This window comes from Lissotriton vulgaris, chromosome 12, assembly GCF_964263255.1.
Source record: "Lissotriton vulgaris chromosome 12, aLisVul1.2, whole genome shotgun sequence".
Classification (NCBI taxonomy): Eukaryota; Metazoa; Chordata; class Amphibia; order Caudata; family Salamandridae; genus Lissotriton; species Lissotriton vulgaris.
This window is the reverse complement of record NC_141700.1, coordinates 603,394,242-603,413,118: the sequence shown is the minus strand read 5'-3', so window position 1 is coordinate 603,413,118 and position 18,877 is coordinate 603,394,242. Positions and strand designations below refer to the sequence as shown.

At 43.5% G+C, this 18,877-nt stretch overlaps 1 protein-coding gene across 1 annotated transcript in view; it reads left to right on the top strand.

The window, feature by feature from the left end:
• Nucleotides 1-18,877, top strand: part of PHLPP2 (PH domain and leucine rich repeat protein phosphatase 2) — a 631,402-nt gene that overhangs the window by 262,852 nt on the left and 349,673 nt on the right. The window contains exon 5 of the mRNA XM_086945488.1: nt 13,402-13,527. Coding sequence (XP_086801614.1) covers nt 13,402-13,527 — 126 coding nt within the window. The remainder of the gene's footprint in view (nt 1-13,401; nt 13,528-18,877) is intronic.

The window sequence follows — 18,877 nt, the reverse complement described above, 5'->3', positions numbered from 1 at the left end:
TTGGATTTACAGGCCCTGAAAAAATTCATCATTTGCAAAACCTTTCAGATGTTAACTCTGCTTCAAATCCTGAATTACCTCAATCCAGGGGAATTCTTCTCCACGATCGACCTCCAGGACGCATATTTCCATGTGCCAATTCACTCCAGACACAGGAAGTATCTGCGTTTCACAGTCGGACACCTGCACTTCCAATTCAAGGTCCTACCATTCGGCCTCCGTTCAGCACATAGGGTCTTTACCAAGATCATGGCCCCGGTAGCTGCCTTTCTATGCCTACGAGGCATACAATTTTATCCATACCTGGACGATTGTCTCATAAAGGCTCCGAATCTTCAACTGGCAATCCAGCATACACAGTCTTGCCTCTCCCTGTTTCAAGACTTGGGCCTTTCCATCAATTGCCAGAAGTCACACTTTCGCCCATCTCAACGGCGAGATTTTCTAGGAGCCTCACTAGATTCTCATCTGGCAATGGTTTTTGTCTCCCAGGAACGACAAGACCGTATGCTCCAGATGGTACGATCCCTACAGTCAAAACTGTACGTTTCAGTCCGAAAGATGAAATCATTCCTCGGCATGGCTTCTTCTGCCATGCAGTTGATTCCCCACTGCAGACTGCATATGAGGGTCATCCAAGAGGAGTTAGACAAGCAGTGGAAGCAGATTTCAGGATCGTTCAACGACAGGATCCTTCTTACGCCCCGCATCCAAAAGGCTCTGGAGTGGTGGGCTCACCCTCCAAACATTTCAAAAGGTCGGTCTTTTCAAGACACTACTCCAACTTACGACCGATGTATCCCTGGAGGGCTGGGGAGCACATCTCCAAGGCCTGTCAGTACAAGGAAAATGAACTGCGGTCCAACGCACTTGGCATATAAATCGCCTAGAGCTTCTCGCGATCTTCCTTGGCCCTGAAGTCTTTTCAACGGATCGTTCAAGGTCAATCTCTGCTGGTGAGAACAGACAACACCACCAGCATGCATTACCTGAACAAGCAGGGCGGCACCAGGGCCCTTTTGCTTTCCCAACAAGCACAGGAGATATGGAATTGGGTAATTCATCACCAGATTCATCTCACGGCCATACATGTGCCGGGTGTTTCCAATGTTCTGGCGGACACACTCAGCAGGTCTTTCTCGGACAACCACGAGTGGGAACTCAATCAACCAACTCTGGAGTTCATTTTCCGCCAGTGGGGCCATCCGCAGATAGATCTGTTTGCGACTATCACCAACAAGAAATGCCAACGCTTTGCAAGTCTTCATCCCCACAGAGAGTCAAGCGGAAATGCATTTTCGATCAGCTGGTTGAACGCATTCAGTTACGCTTTTCCTCCGCTTCCTCTGATTTCACGCTTGTTGCACAGGATGAGGCTTCAACCCTGTCAAGTCATCTTGATCGCACCCAAGTGGCCGAGACGCCCATGGTTTCCGGACCTTCTCTTGTTCTCCCAGTGCGAGCCAATTCCGCTTCATCCGTTGCCTCACCTCCTCACGATGCAGCAGGGGCAGATTTGCCATCCAGATCCAGCATACCTCCAACTCCATGCCTGGAACCTGAGCACCATGAATTTGCGCGTCTGACCATCGAGGCAGACTGTAGAAAGGTGTTAGCGCACGCCCGTGCTCCTTCCACCATTAAAACCTATCAGTTGAAGTGGAAGCGTTTCTGTGTCTGGTGCCACACCAGGGCCTTGGATCCGATGACTGCTAAACCAGAACAGATTCTGCCTTTCTTCTTATCCCTTGCAAAGTCAGGACTTTCCCACTCCACTCTGAAGGTATTTCTTGCGGCTCTCTCCCGCTTCCTTCATGATGGGTCTACCTCACTGTATTCGTCTAGAATTATTCAACAGTTTTCCAAAGGTCTCTTCCGAATGTTTCCACCCATTCGACGTCCTCCACCTACTTGGCGCTTAAACCTGGTCTTGTCTCAGCTCCTCCTACCTCCTTTTGAACCCATCCATTCAGCAAGCTTAAAATTCCTCCCGTGGAAAGTTGCCCTATTGCTCGCCTTGACGTCATCTAGGCGTGTCAGTGACATTCAGGCATTCACAATTCAGCCTCCTTTTCTCCAGTTCTCAAAAGAGGCTGTTACACTACGTACTAATCCTAAATTTATTCCGAAAGTTCCCAGTGATTTTCATCTCAATGAACCGGTCATTTTAAAGACTTTCTTTCCGGATCCACAAACTCCTGCGGAACGTTCATTACATTCCCTGGATATAAAACGTTGCCTCAAGTTTTATATTCAGCGCACTGCATCCTTCAGGAAATCTGATCAACTGTTCGTGGCCTATGGCCCGGTCTCTAAAGGACAACCTGTTACCAAACAAACTGTTACTAGGTGGATTTCTTCCACTATTACCTTTTGTCATCAGCGGGCTGGCAAGCCTCTTCCAGCTCCAGTACGTGCTCATTCAACTAGAGCTGTGTCAGCTTCTACTGCCCTCTTTGCGGGGGTACCTCTGCGACACATCTGCAGAGCTGCTACGTGGTCGAGCAGCCATATTTTTACGAAGCACTACTGTCTGCAGTCAACAGATGCCGCAGATGCAGCAGTAGGACAAGCGGTGCTGCGGAATCTTTTCCATTAAAGGTGAGCCTCTGTTGCTACCTGTCATAAAGGTTTTTCTCTTTAATATGATATGTCTATTATATGCTTGAAATTACTGTTACCTTTATGACTTATATGATGATTACTGCTTTCTACTCTTATTCAAGCATGTGAATCTATGAAAGACACCCCTAATACTGGAGAAGAACATAAGTTACTTACCTGTAAACTGTGGTTCTCCAGTATTGGTGTCTTTCATAGATTCACATGCGACCCTCCCGTCCTCCCCTCGGAGGCTCTTTTCTCCTCGGGCACTTTTGGTTACTCTGTGCTACGAAAATCTGAGGTCTTGGGCTTCTGAGGAGAAGGTTCTAGAGGGAACTACAGCCTGATTGGCTGGAATTTGGACCAAAACATAATGACACTGATGTGTTGCCAAGTTGAGTTTCTCCCTTAGGCTTTCTAAGGGCCTATTCTGTTCTATGGTACTTTTGAGTTTTCTGGATATTTTACTGTATTTTATATATGTATATGTATTTTTATAATTATAATAATTTTACTTATATATGCATATATTACTGCTATTTTATGTACCGTGGGACTCCCACTTCGACGACGGGGAATATTCAAGCATGTGAATCTATGAAAGATACCAATACTGGAGAACCACAGTTTACAGGTAAGTAACTTATGTTCATACCGTTTGCTTAAAAACTCTGGGTATACTAAAGATAGGAGACTTCTTCAACGATGGTGCTATACGTAGCTGGGACGACTTGTTCAAAGATGGACCGGTACACACGCTATTATACTTATGCATATCATTCGCGCAGATATCCCCAGAAAGATAATAATAACACTTTATTCGCTCTCATTAGATCCCAAGACAACACAATGCAATTAGGCCCGTCAAGACTGGCAGAGAGATTTGGATTTGATCCTTGATGATAAATGCTGGAGGTACTGCCGTAAAGTCACAAAGCACATATCCTTAAATGGTAGACACTGCTTAATAAATTTTAAATACATAGTTTATTATACCCCCGTCAGGTTGTTTCGCTATGGGTGGCGTGATTCGGCCCGTTGTGATCGCTGCTTGGAACAGGAAGCAGGGTTTTTACATATTGCATGGCTTTGTCCTGATATTTCTAAATTCTGGAGTGAGGTTTTCACTATTATGGGGAGATTACGGAACATGCCCTAGTACCAAACCCGCTCCTAGCTTTGTTTGGGTATGACATGGGTATGACATGTAAATTGATAAACGCTACAGAAAGCTAATAGCGATGGGTAGGCTGCTTGCAAAGCCTAGAGTTGCCATGCGCTGGGCCCAGGGGCCGATTCCATTGATAGGTGATTGGAGAGCAGACATGCTTATTGTAATACACAATCTGCCATATACAATGAGCTGCTACCTCCCCAGAATCGTCCCAAGGGCTTTTGGGGATTGTACAAGCAATATATACTTGAGAGGAAGACATTGGTGCTGGTAGGCCAAGGCAGCAAAACAGGTACCAGAGTGGATTCTGTTAAGTTCACATGTTGAGGCGCTTTGTGGGTGAGCAATACGTAACAGGTCCCTAGACTGAGTTTCCCCCTCTGTGATCAGTAAGATGACTCCAGATGTGTACTGTATTAATATTGTAATGTATGTCCCACCTTTGTCTTGTTTTTGGTTATGGACTTTATTTCATTCCTTTTGTAAGAGTGTTATGTCCGTTTCGAATATATGTTGTAAAATTTTACAAATAAAATAATAAAAAAGAAAAAATCTGGGGAAGAGGTATGCTGCTAAACAGGAATTGAAAATGCTGTGCTCTACCACATGCTGTTGGTGAGCTTACCTGGGAAGGGCTCAAATGCATCCACTAAGTTAATTTTACAGTGTCGCCCTTTCCCCGTCTATCTGCTTTTCAGCATGCAGTCTTGACCCTTCGACTTCCGCCCACTGCCGTACTTCATCTGTACATTTGCCTACACTGGGAGACCTCTTTCTGCCATTTCTGAGTGTAAGGATTGTTATAAAAAAGAATGTTCAACTGACTTAACTTAAACCAGGCATTTCCAGATACTTTCTGTTTGTAGCTTAGGCTGAACAACCATTTTCTGTCCTCCAGCTCCTGCTCGATATTGGTGGACCATTTAGCTCTAGCGCTCCCCAGATTTACCATTTGCACATCCAGCATAGCTATATATAACAGTAATAAAGCTATCATGCCAGTTCCCAAGCTGAATAGTTAGTGCAGGACACCCTCAGATTCTGTCTCCGGTTCCTCAGTTCCCCCAAGTGTTCCTGAACGCTGAAATCATTCCACCATTTAATAGGAATTGTCGGAGGAACGTTGCTGTTATACACGTGTCATTGAACAGCATAAGAACACTTCTATTGTACCTTTCTCCTGCCAATGTCATCACCCTTGTCATGCCAGGAACCCAATTGTTGATATTCCCCATTTTAGCCCTTCCCAGGACCGACTAAGCCAAGTCATCCTAGTGGCCCCGGACTAGGCACAGAGAGTATGGTATCCAGAACTCCTGGGCTTAAGCATATGTCCTCCCATCAGGCTACCCCTCCGAGAGGACCTGCTGGGCAGGGTTCTACACCCAGGCCTGCACAATCTCCACCTTCATGATTCGAGATTGAGCGTCAACAACTGAACACCTTCATCAAGAGGTGGTTAATGTCATCTTGGCAGCCAGCCGTCCCTCGACAAAAACTGTATAAGCCTGTTGGGATAAATTTGTGGCTTACTGCTGTGATCAGCAGATAGTCCCCCTCCAGGCAAAGTTATCACACGTTTTGTTGTTTTTTTTGTCCTTAGCCCAGCACAGCCTTGCTCTGGCCACAGTGAAAGGGTACCTTTCAGCTCTTTCTGCCTTTTTGAGGTTGCCTCCCTCTCTCTTTGTCATGCCACAGTGGAACCATAACTTGGGGCAATATGTACAAAACTTTTTTGTGGTCTGCGAATCGGCCCATTTGCAAACGCAAAAAAGAGTTTTGGTATGTATGAATTCCAAATTGCGATTTGTTAACATGTTAGTGAATTGCAATTTGGAATTGCAAATACATATCGATTCAGTATTTGGAAAGGGTGTGTTTAGTGCGTCCCTTCTAATTACCAAATTGCTGTGGTAAGTATTAATGTTTTCCGTTCAAATTATGGTTGCAAAATATTAATCTTTTGGCGACTACTAGAAGGTAGTGGTAACCATTCATTAATTGGAAGTGGTCCCCAAGGGACTCCTTACACTTTGAGATTGTAAACAAAAATATTTTTTAGGAGCAGGCAGTGGTTTCATGGACCACTGCCTACTCTTAAAAAATTACACTTAAAAGTTCATTTTCTATTTTTTAAATGCCTCCCATTTTCCTTTAAAGAAAATAGGCTGAATAATTTAAAAAAAAAAAAGATTGTTTAATTAAAAGACAGTCACGCACATGGTGGTCTGCTGACCCCAGCAGGCAACCATCCCTGTGATGGGCAGCATTCCTAATAGATCACAAACTACGACCTACCTCAATAATATTAATAAGGTAGTCAAATTGCGACCAACTCGGAATTGCCTACATTTTCCTACATTATGAATTGTAATTTCCAAATTGCAATTTGGTAAGAATTGCAATTAGGAAATCACAATTCCTACTTTTTGTACATATTGTTCTTGGTTCTCACATTTCTAATGTTCACTCCATTTGAGTTGCTTCAAAGCTGTTCCTTGCGGCTCCTCGCTCTCGAGACGGTGTTCCTCATTGCCATCACTTTGGGACAGTGTGTGACTGAGTGAGCTTCAAGCTCTTTGTGTCTGCCTGCCTTAGACCCCTTTTTCCCAGACCAACTGGTTTTGGGACACGGGCATCCTTCTTGCCTAAGGTTGTGACGCTGGTCCACGTCAGACAACACATAACCTTGTTGGCGTTCTATGCTCCGCCTCACCCCTCTAAGGAGGAGGATAGACTCCATTGCTTGGACTCCAAAAGAGCGCTGAGCTTCTACATAGATAGTACCAAAGTATATCTAGAGGACAATCAGCTCTTTGTGGGGTACTCTAGAGTGAAGAAAGGCAAGGCTGTGCAGAAGAGAACCATCTCCTGCTGGATTGTGTTCTGTATTAAGATCTGCTACGCACTGGCTAAAAAGCAGCCTCCGGAAGGATTGCGTAATCATTCTACCAGGGCAACAGCTGCTACCATTCTGCTAGCACACGTAGTCCCTGTCCTGAACAATGGCCAGGAGGCTATCTGGGCGTCCCTCCATATTTTCACAAAGCACTATTGTCTGGATAGTCAGATTTGTCCAAAGGGACATTTTGACCACCGGTCCTGCAGGGCTTTCTGGTTTGAGTCCATTCACTGACCCACTTCCATCTAGGTACTGCATTGGTATCTATTCAAAAGGTGATGAATCTATGGCTAGAAGTCTGTATCAGAAGTTAATTATCTTTGGTAACGCTCTTTCTGGTAGAGACTCTATCTAGCCCCAGATTCTTGCATACTGGCCCCCACCAATTATCTTTTGGGGCTCTGTGTATGGGGTCGCAAACAGTCTGAAAAGCAACTGACGTCAATGCTCTAGAATGGTTCCTGTACAGCCTTGCACGTCATTTCCAGCACATAGACATAGTGCTGAAAAGTTTCTGGATCCAATCTCATTCCTGGGAAATATTCAAAAGGTGAGGAATCTGTGGTTAAGTAGAGTATCTATCAGAAAGAGCATTACCGAACATAAGTAAGTTGTTCTTTGTGACCAAAAAGAAGAGACAAAATACTGTGAAAAAAATATTTAGTCGCATCAGGCAAGAGACAAAAAAGTACAAAAACACACCGAGGATGCAGTATGTGAATCTCGTAAATGGGAGCACTTTTAGGCTCTCTGATAAATCATCTTCGCTATTCAGGAATTTGAAAGTCTACCACCACACAGATTCAAAGTGAACGCCAGACAGGGGCAGAAGCAGGAAAGTACAGTTCATGATGCAGATCGATAGGTGCAGACCTTGCTCAACAGTGGCAGTCAAAATTCTTCCTAATATTCAGCGATGCATCCCTTCTCATCCAGGCATTTTTTTTATATATTGGCTAGTAGCTGGTCATTGATTTTGCCTACACCACCCATGTTGGATATTAACAGCTAAATACTAGGCAACATGTGATCCAGTGTCTTAACAATGGTAATACTTTCTTCATCAATTCAAATGTTGAAAGAGAGCCAGACCTCGTGACCTTATTAACCAATACCAGTAGAGGAACCCGTAATTGAGGTGCATCCAAACCAAAGAAACCTATTGGAATTATATCTGGTTCAGTGGCCTTGCCTCCCTTTTTTGGTTAATCAATGACAGTTGGACTTGCTCTTTTGGGATCAATATTGGCATTGTAGTCCTGCTGCATTCCCCTTCAGATATCTTCAACTCTTGACAATTTACTCTTGTTTCATAAAAGGTTGCAAAATAACTAAATTGGCTATCTTTACTAGAATGTAGCTCTGTGGCACACTTGTTGCCTTTCCTCTCTCGATCCAACAGGTTTGAATATTTAGCCCCTTTTTGGAAACAGTAGTACTCTAGAATTAGTCTTAATTTAAGCCAGCAAATTCCCTTCTTTTTTATTGAACAGATCTTCTAAACGCCATGGATTTTAGCAAGTGTTGTGTTGCAGGGATTCTGCAAAATCACAGAACTATGCTTGTGACCATAGAACCTTAGTAGGCAGGGACTGAGTTATCCTATCACCTAAGTACCCATGAACCCGGGACGACTAGCTATAGTGTCTCCTTGCCCTCCTATTCATTCACCGAGGAACAGGTGATTAGACACCCCAGAATACAACACTCCCGACTCTTACAGGAATCGTAGTGACAGGACACCTTTACGCTTTCACACTCTTACTTGTCCACAATAGGATCTGACAGAGACCTAAGAAAAGTTTATAATATTTATTTTAACGATTGTGCTCTAATATGCAGTATACGTGTAAAAATAAACAAGGAGATGCCTAACATAAATACTGTCATAGTAAGTAATCCATAAGTCATAAAAGGAGCTGTCTTTGTATGAGAAAGAGTAAAGTAACCCCCCTTCCCTTCTACGGAAGAAAGGTGATATCAGAAGATCTCTGGGTGTTTTTTAAGTGGACCCCGTAACTTAGCATGCACAAATGAAAGTTTTACGACTCAGGTGTACTCGCAATCTCTTCTCAGAAAAATCTCTCTCAAGTGTGTATTTGCGTGTCTGTGTATACCTATATGACAAAGAGTATGTGTTCCCAAACAACAGCTGCATTTGTGTGTTGTGTCTAGGTGCTAGAGCCTGACCAAAACAGAATAACAAGGGGCATTGTTGTTTTACCTTGTCTACCGTGTTCAGACTGAATCCTAGGAAAGAACAGAATGCAAAAATAACAGCAGGTTCTGTGCAAAAGTACAGCGAGGCACTAAGCAAAAAAATCAGTTTGTATAGTAACATGAGCAAAGCAGAGAGAAGCCTGCAACATGCTCAGGCTAACATAAGGAAAACGACAATGGGCCTGCACGGGACATATGACCGTAGTAGCGTCTGAATATTCTTCACCTCTGGATAACAGATACTCTGCTATTCTGAACCTCTTTTCAGATCCCTTTTCAGGTTTTTGCACCTATGATCTTAACAGGATTTACTAGGGCCTCTTTCATACTGCCCAGAATACAACACTCCCGACTCTTACAGGAATCTTGCTTAATCTCCACTACGGCCCCTCGCGGCAGGATGCCTGGCTTTCACCTTGTGAATACCTTGCTGGGGTTATCTCACAGGGGAATACCAGGACGGGTTCCCAAGGCAAGCGCCTTGATGCCTTCGGGTGATACGTGCGCTATATAAATCGCAGTACATTTACATTTACATTTACAGCATATATGGGAAGATTTTTCAATAACAGTGCTGATTTATCTCATGGGGCCAGATACGACAAACTACCCAGACAAAGCATAATTCCGTCTAATATAAAAAGATCTCTTGCCTGCATCTCCTAAGAGTTCCATTTTGCCATCTGACCTATATGTGCCCTTGTTCTGTGAAATTTCGAAAATTATTTTGACAATTATCTGTTATACCACGCTCCTCCTACTTTGGCAGATAAACAAGGTTTTTTGGGTAGTAATCGCTATCAACCCGATTCATCACCTGATTATCGTCAACTGCCCTCCAAATGTGTTATCTAGTCTGTTTTCTTCTTGTCCTCTTTTACAAGAGAACATATGTGCAAGAAATCTCCACTATGCGGCTCTAAATCCGTTTATAATTTGCAAGTCTGTTAACTGACCACATACTTTAGAATGGCAAGCAATGTTGCCTCTAATCCGTTCAGCAGTACCCATCGAATGCGCCCTCCTTAATTTCATAAGAAATAGACAGGCAAATTCCACAGGTGACTTAAAATCACCCACTAGAATTTTCAGTTTATCTCGATACATATAAGCTCTTTCTATCCCCAGATGATAAAGCTTCAGTTACTACATTACGAGTTGAAGGATGGATAGGGAAAAATAGATTAATAGTTGCAAGTGTTTATTGCAGATTCCCCATAACGGAATGCAATGCTTCTCACGTTTTGGAACGAATATGGAAAGTGTGTGCCAATGCTTGAGGGGTAGGGTTTAATGTTGACTTGCATAGTCTCAATCCTGCAGCATCATCAACATATCTTGTGGAGATGTGGGCAAGGACTGACTTCAAAGGATGTTACCAAAAAGGGTATACCCAATTAAGTCCCTGGGACCAAGGTGTCTAGTAGTACATAGAGAAGGGGTCCCAGAACAAAATCCTTACAAATAAACAATATTCAAAAAGACATCTAAAGACAATACAAGGATCAAGTGCATGGATTCACTGTTATTTAATCACGATGAATCAAAAGGTTAAGTTCATTAGAAGATTAGATCTGGCATATACATTCCATTACTGTTCAAAATGACAAAAAAAGTTCCCCAGGGTAAAAGGAAGGCAAGGTCAGTGCAAATGGTGTGCAGGGGTTTAAGGGGAATTCAGAAAAGAAATGCTGGTCAAACAACCCTTGTCTGGAAACAATTACAGATTTGTTGGCAACATTTTGTCACAGTAAATGTTTACATTTCCTTCCATTCCACTCAATGTTTTTTTTTTATAAACTCTCGCTACTTATTATTCTTAATTGTTTTACCGTAGGTCTCCTGCCCCCTGCACTCCCGCGTCCTCACCTGTCCTGAGGAAGACCCCCTTTTAAGGCTACATCGTTACCTATAACGCTATTGGGGTCGAAACGTCGACAACCTTTGAACCTGCCAGCATTTGCCTCAGTTTGAATCTATTCGTGATGGCTCTAAATACATGGCATTTATGAAATTGTTAAACATTTGATGTTTTGATGTTTTGACTGTGGCTTCGTGTGGGAGCCAACAAATCTCTAATTATTTCCAGTCAAGGGTTGTTTGACCAGCACTTCTTTTCTGAATTCCCCTTACACCCCTGCACGCCATTTGCACTGACCTTGCCTCCCCTCTCCCCATTCACCCTGGGGCACTTTGTCATTTTGAACAGTAATTGAATGTATATGCCAGATCTAATCTTCTAATGACTTAACCTTTTGATTCATTGTGATTAAATAACAGTGAATCCATGTACTTGGTCCTTGTATTGTCTATAGATGTCTTTTTGAATATTGTTTTTTTTGTAAGGAGTTTGTTCTGGGACCCCTTCTCTATGTACGACTTCAAAGGAGGGCTCGACAAGGGTAATTTGGTTCACTGGTATGGGTTTGGCCGTGGCATGTATGGTCTTTACTGGATGACCACCAAGGGAAGTGGTGTTAAGTGCATTGACTTGGTAGGGAAGAGTTGGCCTTCAATAAAAGAGGGGGCACAATATAAGCCAGGATGCTCAAAATAGGATTGTCAGACGTAAGAATGAGGTTCTCACTTCTACGATGTTGTAGCTTCGGAAAAAAGGGACCGGTTGGTTAACGGGGGTGTTATGCAACAGGATTCATAATCCTTTTAGATGGACTAGAAGTGGCAATGGTTGTCTCCCTACCCAGAGTGTATGAATGGATAAAGATGAGGCAGAAGAGTTCAGAGTTGGTTTGGAGGTACCTTACAAGAACCCAAAGAAAGGTATGTGGTTGTGGTGAAGGAGCAAGGATATAAAGACTGTGGAATCGTAGGAGGCAGGCTTCACTTCATTCAGTAAGAGTTGTTGGTGAGTCTGCCTTATATCATACCAGAAAAGAAAAGTAAAGTTTAACCTCATCTATTGTGACCCAGGGAGAGGGAGGCTAAACACTTTTAATACTAAAAGGACAGAGTGTGAGGACCAGTGTAATTGGCATCATAAACAATAGCAATGTTCAGGAAATGGAGTATCTTCAAAGGTGGTTTTGGTTATGGAAAATGTCTGTTAATTTCTGGGATGCTCTCTGAGTCTTTATGCCTCTGTGTCTTTCGTACACAGGACTTACATTCACTTGGTGATTAGGGAGCTTGGAAAGTAAACATTGTTGAGTGACATGGGAGACAGAAATATCACCATTCAAAGAAGGTTTTTCATGGTGTCATTTAAATGGCCACAAACAGGAAACTAATACTCAAGTTGGCTAAAGTTAACTTTAGTTGGTTGTGGGTTGGAGACATTCAAAGTGGTTTGAGATTTGTTAGACCTATCCAAGTGAGCATGGAGGCTTGCTTGCTGGAGAACTGATAGAGCGAGGTGAGGAAAAGACTGTCAGGATATTTGGTAGGCCTGGTTCAGTGAGTAGACAGGCTTGCACAAAGTATAGGAAAGGAGAAATGGGTATGACAGAAGACCAGAGGCTGCATTATGTAAAATGGTGCACTGTTGATGCGCTCTGTGCACACAGGAACATTGTGCCTTATTACGTACAAAATGCACTGCCTCGGTGCAAACTCAGTCAGAGGTGATAGGATACTGCAGCATCGAAAGGTGGACAATCAGGTGGAAACTGCTGGTCCATCTTTCTCTTCATGCAGAGGTACTAGCGCGTTGAAGGGTGGGGGTACTCAGGGATTCCCCTGCAGGCAGGTGCGGGGCAGGACGGTGTCCACCTGCTGAGGGTTGTATCGGGGCTTCCTGGGACCCCCCTATCCTAGAGAGAACCCTTGTGGCGATTGACTGAATGCCTCTTCATATGTGGTGTACAGTACGTGTGCTTTTTCTTCCAGCAAGTTTGACCTTGCACCTGTCATACCGCACATGTGCAGTGGGAGAAGCATTGACTCACTTGCATGAAGGCAAGCCCCCATACACATGAAAGTAGAACTTCTTGGGATCAGTATGGATTCAAGCGTTTGTCCCTTCAAAAACCATAATACTTATATGTCCCCAGAAGCTCTGTACTTCCTTCTGTAATGCCAACGCTCCATGAGTGCCAAAAAATAGGCATTTACTGCGATATGAGCACAGGAATACTTGAAAATTAGGACACACTAGGAGAACTGAAAAAATGGTCTGGGACTAGGAAAGCGGGTGCTTTAACACTAAGTTGTGGGGTGGGAAGAGAGTATAATAACACTGAATTAAACTGGCATTTAGATGCAGAGCATGTGGTTTAATATGCTCCTTCTTGCCTGTATATAAAGCTACCTTTTAAGAGCATAAAAGTTTATTGGGGTATACTTTATTGTAATTGCACGTAAAGCGGTTTCACTCTGTGAGTCCTCTCCACAGGATTTTAATTTCACTTTGTGGACTTACTTCTGTAAATACATTTCACGATCTTATATAGATGTTTAAAAAATATTTACTGTAAGAAATTGTTTTAAGGGGAGTTTGTAATATACAGCAAAGGAAGATAACGCAGGTCTTTATTTCCGATAGGTTGAAGAGGTGAAGCGCCGACAACACTGCCTTGCTTTGAGTTCAGCGGGGGCACAAGCACAGACCTATCATGTTTGCTTTGAATCCTTTGCAGACTACCAGAGGTGGCACCGGCAGGCATCCAAGGTGAGCAAATCTTGCCATTCAGCATTATGGATTGTACAATCACTTGTATCCAGGGAAAATGAGCACTAGGTGCTTTGCAAAATCTACCGAGCCCTACTGGGAGAGGATGTAAAGATGAAATGAACATTGCATCTTCACAGTTTTTATAGAGCCCTCTGCTGAAAACTAAGATATAACAGTGAAAGGAGTGATGTAGACTGTATTCGATTTACCATGGTGTTAACAGAGTTTGAGTCTGGCTGGGCATTATTTATTTTAACAAAATCATGTTGAAGAATGTCATGTGAAGGGATGTGAGTGCGCTGGGTCTATAGAGGCTAAATGTTTCCTTTCTGTCTTTGGTTTAACACGAGGGCTGGGCTTGACGGGGTGCGGTGTAGTAAAGTCCAGTAAGGTTCAGTTACCTATCATCTTGGCTCAAATTCATTGTATGTAAATTTTAGTCATAAAAATTCACTGTGAAGGTCTTAAGAGCCTTACTCGATTTTACTGTTCACTGAATTGGAAAGTGCAGTGATAGTGCTCACTGTGGCTATACAAGAAGTGTGCTACCACCCATTGTATCATTCTGTTGATAAATAAGCATCTAAAGGGAACTCAGCAAAACTTTCATATAAAGTAGATAAAGCATTGGGATTGGTACAGAAGTCATTTAGTCCAAATTTCAGCATGAACTGTTGTTGTGCACTCGATACCTCACTCACAATCCCTGCACTAATGCATACCCTTTTGCTTTTTTCAAATGGTATGGATTGCCTAAGTACCCAATTTTTTTGCTCTCAGCAAATCCTTAACAAGGTGCCTAGGCCTTAATATGCTGCTGCTTTCTTTCACACTTTTTGCAGTATTCTTCATCCATTTAATTCATCTTTCAGCTTGGGCAGTGTTCTGCCCTAAGCCTAAACTTTAAGTCATGGGAATCTTGTCACAGACTTATCAACAGTTGGCCTGCATCCCCTCCTCTTGTTCGGTGGCTGTCATTCGGTGCACACATGGTTTTGTGTGCCATATCAGTACACGATTCCTAAAGAATCGCCTGTTGCATGCAGAGAGAAAATGTATCAATCCTGCAAAAGACATTGAATTTCTTTGTTAGGAAGAATAGTCTGGAGGTTAGTAACATGGTCTTGACCACTGATTGTGGGCCAGATCATCTTTGTGTTGGTGAGGCAGCAATGTTTCCTGCGTGGACCACCTAGTTCTAAATGGTGGTCACTTCTACTTGCCCAAATCAAATGGTGTGAGTAACTTCTCGAAAACCAGTAATTTAATGGCAGTTTTTCTCTTGATTATCAAAGATTTGTTTCAGCCTGATTCAGTTGATACAGTCCAGAGAAGGGTTGCCGAGCACACAGGAGTCCAAGAACAAAAGACTGCTATTCTGGGGCTCTGCTTTATAATCGGGTCAAGCCACATTATTTAACTGCTAGGTTGAGGGTCTCAGGCTGCCAGCTCAGCCGTTAGTCAGTGGATGGAGAGCTTTGGCACAAGTAGTAGTTCAAGTTGCATACCTTTCCCAGTTGTCTTACACATTATCTGTCCTACCCTCCCTGCTGAAACACAAGAGACACAGAAAGAAGCAGAGGAATGAAGAGGCACTATTCCATCTGTGTATACCTCTCACGTTACCCATCCACTGCAGCCTATTGGGATGTCTCCCTGACACCTGAAATCACTGTACCAAGGAGTGCATGATCTTTCACTAACCCTACTAGTCTAGATCTTTGAGACACTATTCTCTTCAGCCACAGAATTCACAGGAGTGTCTCAGTACAGGTGGTTGCTCTTCTCAGGGATTTTTTTTATCTTGGTTACTGGTTGTTCCTCAACCCTTCAAGGAAGTGGACTCTATTGTGGATAGTTTAAACTTTTTAGATTCCTCTGAATAAGAGCTTTTGAACCAGGAGTTAACAAATTCGTCTCAGCTTCTCTTGAACCTGTGTGCTGACTTGTAAACAATGCTCTCGTCAATGCACACCTTCTACTCTTTCTTAAATGTCATTAATGAAAGGCAGAAGGCTAGGCAGTTTATCATAACACTGACCCTCCAGGACCTGTACAGCTACAGCTGACTATGGTGCATCTCCTTCAATCCCTGTTGTTGTTCCCAAGTCTACAAATCAACCCAGACCCCAGGTTCCCCTGTCCCAACCAGAAACCCTGGCATCAATTCCACTGCCAGTTCCCTATCCAGATACAAGAGCTCTATTGCTAGGAAGGATCTATTGACCAGGCCTCCTCCCTGCAAGAGGTCACTATTTGTGGGATCCAAATACTGATCCAAAATCCTGCCAGTGTCCTGTACCACAGTCCACTTAGTCCTACATTGAACTGGGCACTACCGTGGGCAAGGCTGTGGAAGCGCAGTCTATCGAAGACCACGTCTCTGACATGGAATGGTGTTTTTATGCTCTGGTGACAACAACAGTTCCCCCACTGAAACACATCTATATATTGATCCCTAGGTTTTCAAGCAGGCTTAGGGAATATTGAGAAATCTGTTCTATGAACAGGCACTTTGAAAGTTTTAAGGCAAGGATCAGGCTATGAAGGATGGTCCAGTCAGTGTCTCCTGAGCCGACCTTGATTTGTTACCCTGAAGTGTCTCATGAACAAGAAAAGCAAGTGTCAAAAACACGTGAGAAAGAAGCGTAGTATTCAGGTGGTCTCTACTGCAGATGGTCTGTGCCATTGTCACCATTAGGGCTTCTTATGTGACATGAGTCCAACCTCGTTTTGCCCAGACTTTGATCAGGATTTTCCTGCAGATTCCTCTGCCTTATGAATACTCCTTTTAGGCTTTAAATTGGTCTGGAAAACAGTTCACCAGCAAAGACTGTATAGTACCACCAGGTAGTGCCGAGTACCTACAGCAGCAACTCCGCTTCTGAATGGCACATAACTGGGAGCATATTAGTCTCTAACCTGCGCTCTGCCATCACTTCCTGTTTGGCGGCACCTCATCAATGTGGACAGGAGCCCTCACTGTTGGTGTTTTCGCAGACTAATTCCTCAATTCGTGACAGTGACTGGGTCAAATTTCTCCTCGAAGGGCCTCAGGTTTTAAGCCTTGATGACATTGCCATAAGAAGATGTCTCTTCTGCACCTCCATGATGACCTATATGTGATATCTGGGGTCAGGACATCATGCATCAGCCTGCGACTCTTGCACGTCATTTAAGTTATTTTTGGCTACTAAGGCCTGCATGGAGACTCCAGAGTGAACTCCCTATCCCAAAGGTAGGTCATCCTTCAAGGGGCTTTCTCCTAAGAGATCTTACTACAACCAACACAAAAATTACCATAAGAAGTAGAACTCTTATTATTCTTTGAGGAAGCAGTCCCCTCCCTGGGCCCATGTACACATCATTCTCTGATAAAGGGCTCGTCCTCAGTGCTTGACAAACCCCTCCTCCCCAATCTGGTACCTTCATGTCGCAGTTGCCTTAAAATATGTTTTCCAGTCCTTCGTCTGACCCAGTGCAGGTCAAAGCCCTACAGCAACCCATGCTGGACTTTCTCACAACGGTCCGCAACACTCAGGGCTAAACCTCAAGGAGTGGGAGGATCTGTTATTCTGGGCTTTGGTGATTCTGGGATCTCCTATCTCAATCTTCTTCACACACAAGGAGAATGAGAGAAAGTTTTTTTAAAAGGGCTTAGCACACTCTCCTTATTTAACACATCAAACCACACAGAGTATAATCACACACTTGTCAATCAGTCCAATATATAGGGATTCCTATCATGTCCTACAGGAATATCTATTTGATATTAGAGGAAACACCTAACCCATCATATGGCGGCAGGCTTCATAATGGGCGCCTCCTCTCAACCGGGTATGTAAATACCACCCAGATGGGCTCAACGAAATATGAGGAGATATTTTGAAAGCTCTTAATAAAGAATATTTTCTTGGAAATATTTGCAGGGTTCCAGTTAAAAATGGCTATAGATAATCCCTAGATTTCCATTTATTAAGTGGGTATCAATAATTTATATGGCTGGATGTTTTTCTGAAATTTAATGGTTTTTAAATCCATCAATGAATTAGTCTACATATTTCAGCTGAGTTCTTACTGCCCATATAGGCCACTCTACTTTCTTCAGGGCTACAAAACTCACTGCCTATGAACCCCTAACCCTGAAGGAGTCTAGAAGATAAGGAAACATAAGGTTCTTCTACCTGTTTTTCGTAGTTGACACATTTTTGGTTGAAGACTTCGACTCTGGGGACGGCTATTCTTCTGCCTACGTTATAGAGGACAACGTCGACGACTTCCACATCGTTGCGTCTGTTGACAACCACCATGGTTTTGTCTGCGGTTCCAACGATGATGCCATCGACGATCCCATTGACAGTTGTAAAATCTGCAAAAAATAGATAACATGACAGAGAAAGACACCTGACACCAGAACACACCTCTTTCAATAAGGAGACACCATTGCTTCATTCACATCTGCTGGAAGAGCAGGACTCGATGGGGATGGTCCATTCGGATATGCTCACAGTCCGGCAGAGTTATACCTGAAGTGTCAGGGGACTATGACTATGAAGAGGAATATGAGGATCAACGTTACCGTGTTTCTCAAGAACAGTATCGCCAACAATGCCAGGAGGAGATGGTTTGCATGCCATATTCGTTGCTTGTTGACTCACAATTCACGTTGTCAGACTATAAGAAAAGGTTTCCAACAATGTCCGCTCCCACTGAGTCACCTTCATTACCAGCTCCACCGCTGTCTATTCCTCCATCCTTTCCACAGCGGGATCCAACTTTATTGGCTACCTCTATTCACCAGTCACCTCGGCCTGCTCGCCAACAGGACACTGTGATCACTGACGATGACCATGAAGAGGGAGAACTTAGAGACCTGCACCAATGGGATGACTATCTCATACCCGCACCATCATCTCCGTCACCAATTCCAATTGATTCTCCATCGGAGGATATTTGTGGATTCCATAAGAGAGCTGCCAAACGCTTTTTACTTGCCAATATCTTCCTCTTAATCAGAATGTTTCCTTTATGACTTTAAGGAGCTTTTCAGGATGCCTGTGTCTGAAGTGCCCATTGTCAGTTATATATGGGAGGAGGGCCAAGAGGTCATGAAGGCTCCTGTCACTGTAACACCTTTACTTCCCCGACTAGCGAAGAGACATAAAGCCCCGGACAATGCTCCTGCTTGTCCTATAGGCCATCCAAAGCCTGATTCTGTCATCTCAAAGGCTGTGGAGAGGAAGTCAAAGAACCCATCGGCTCCACTAACAGCGGATCCAGATAAGAAGACAGATGCCTCGACAATGCAAGGAAGAGGTTCTCTTATGTCAGCACTCATGGTCAGAGC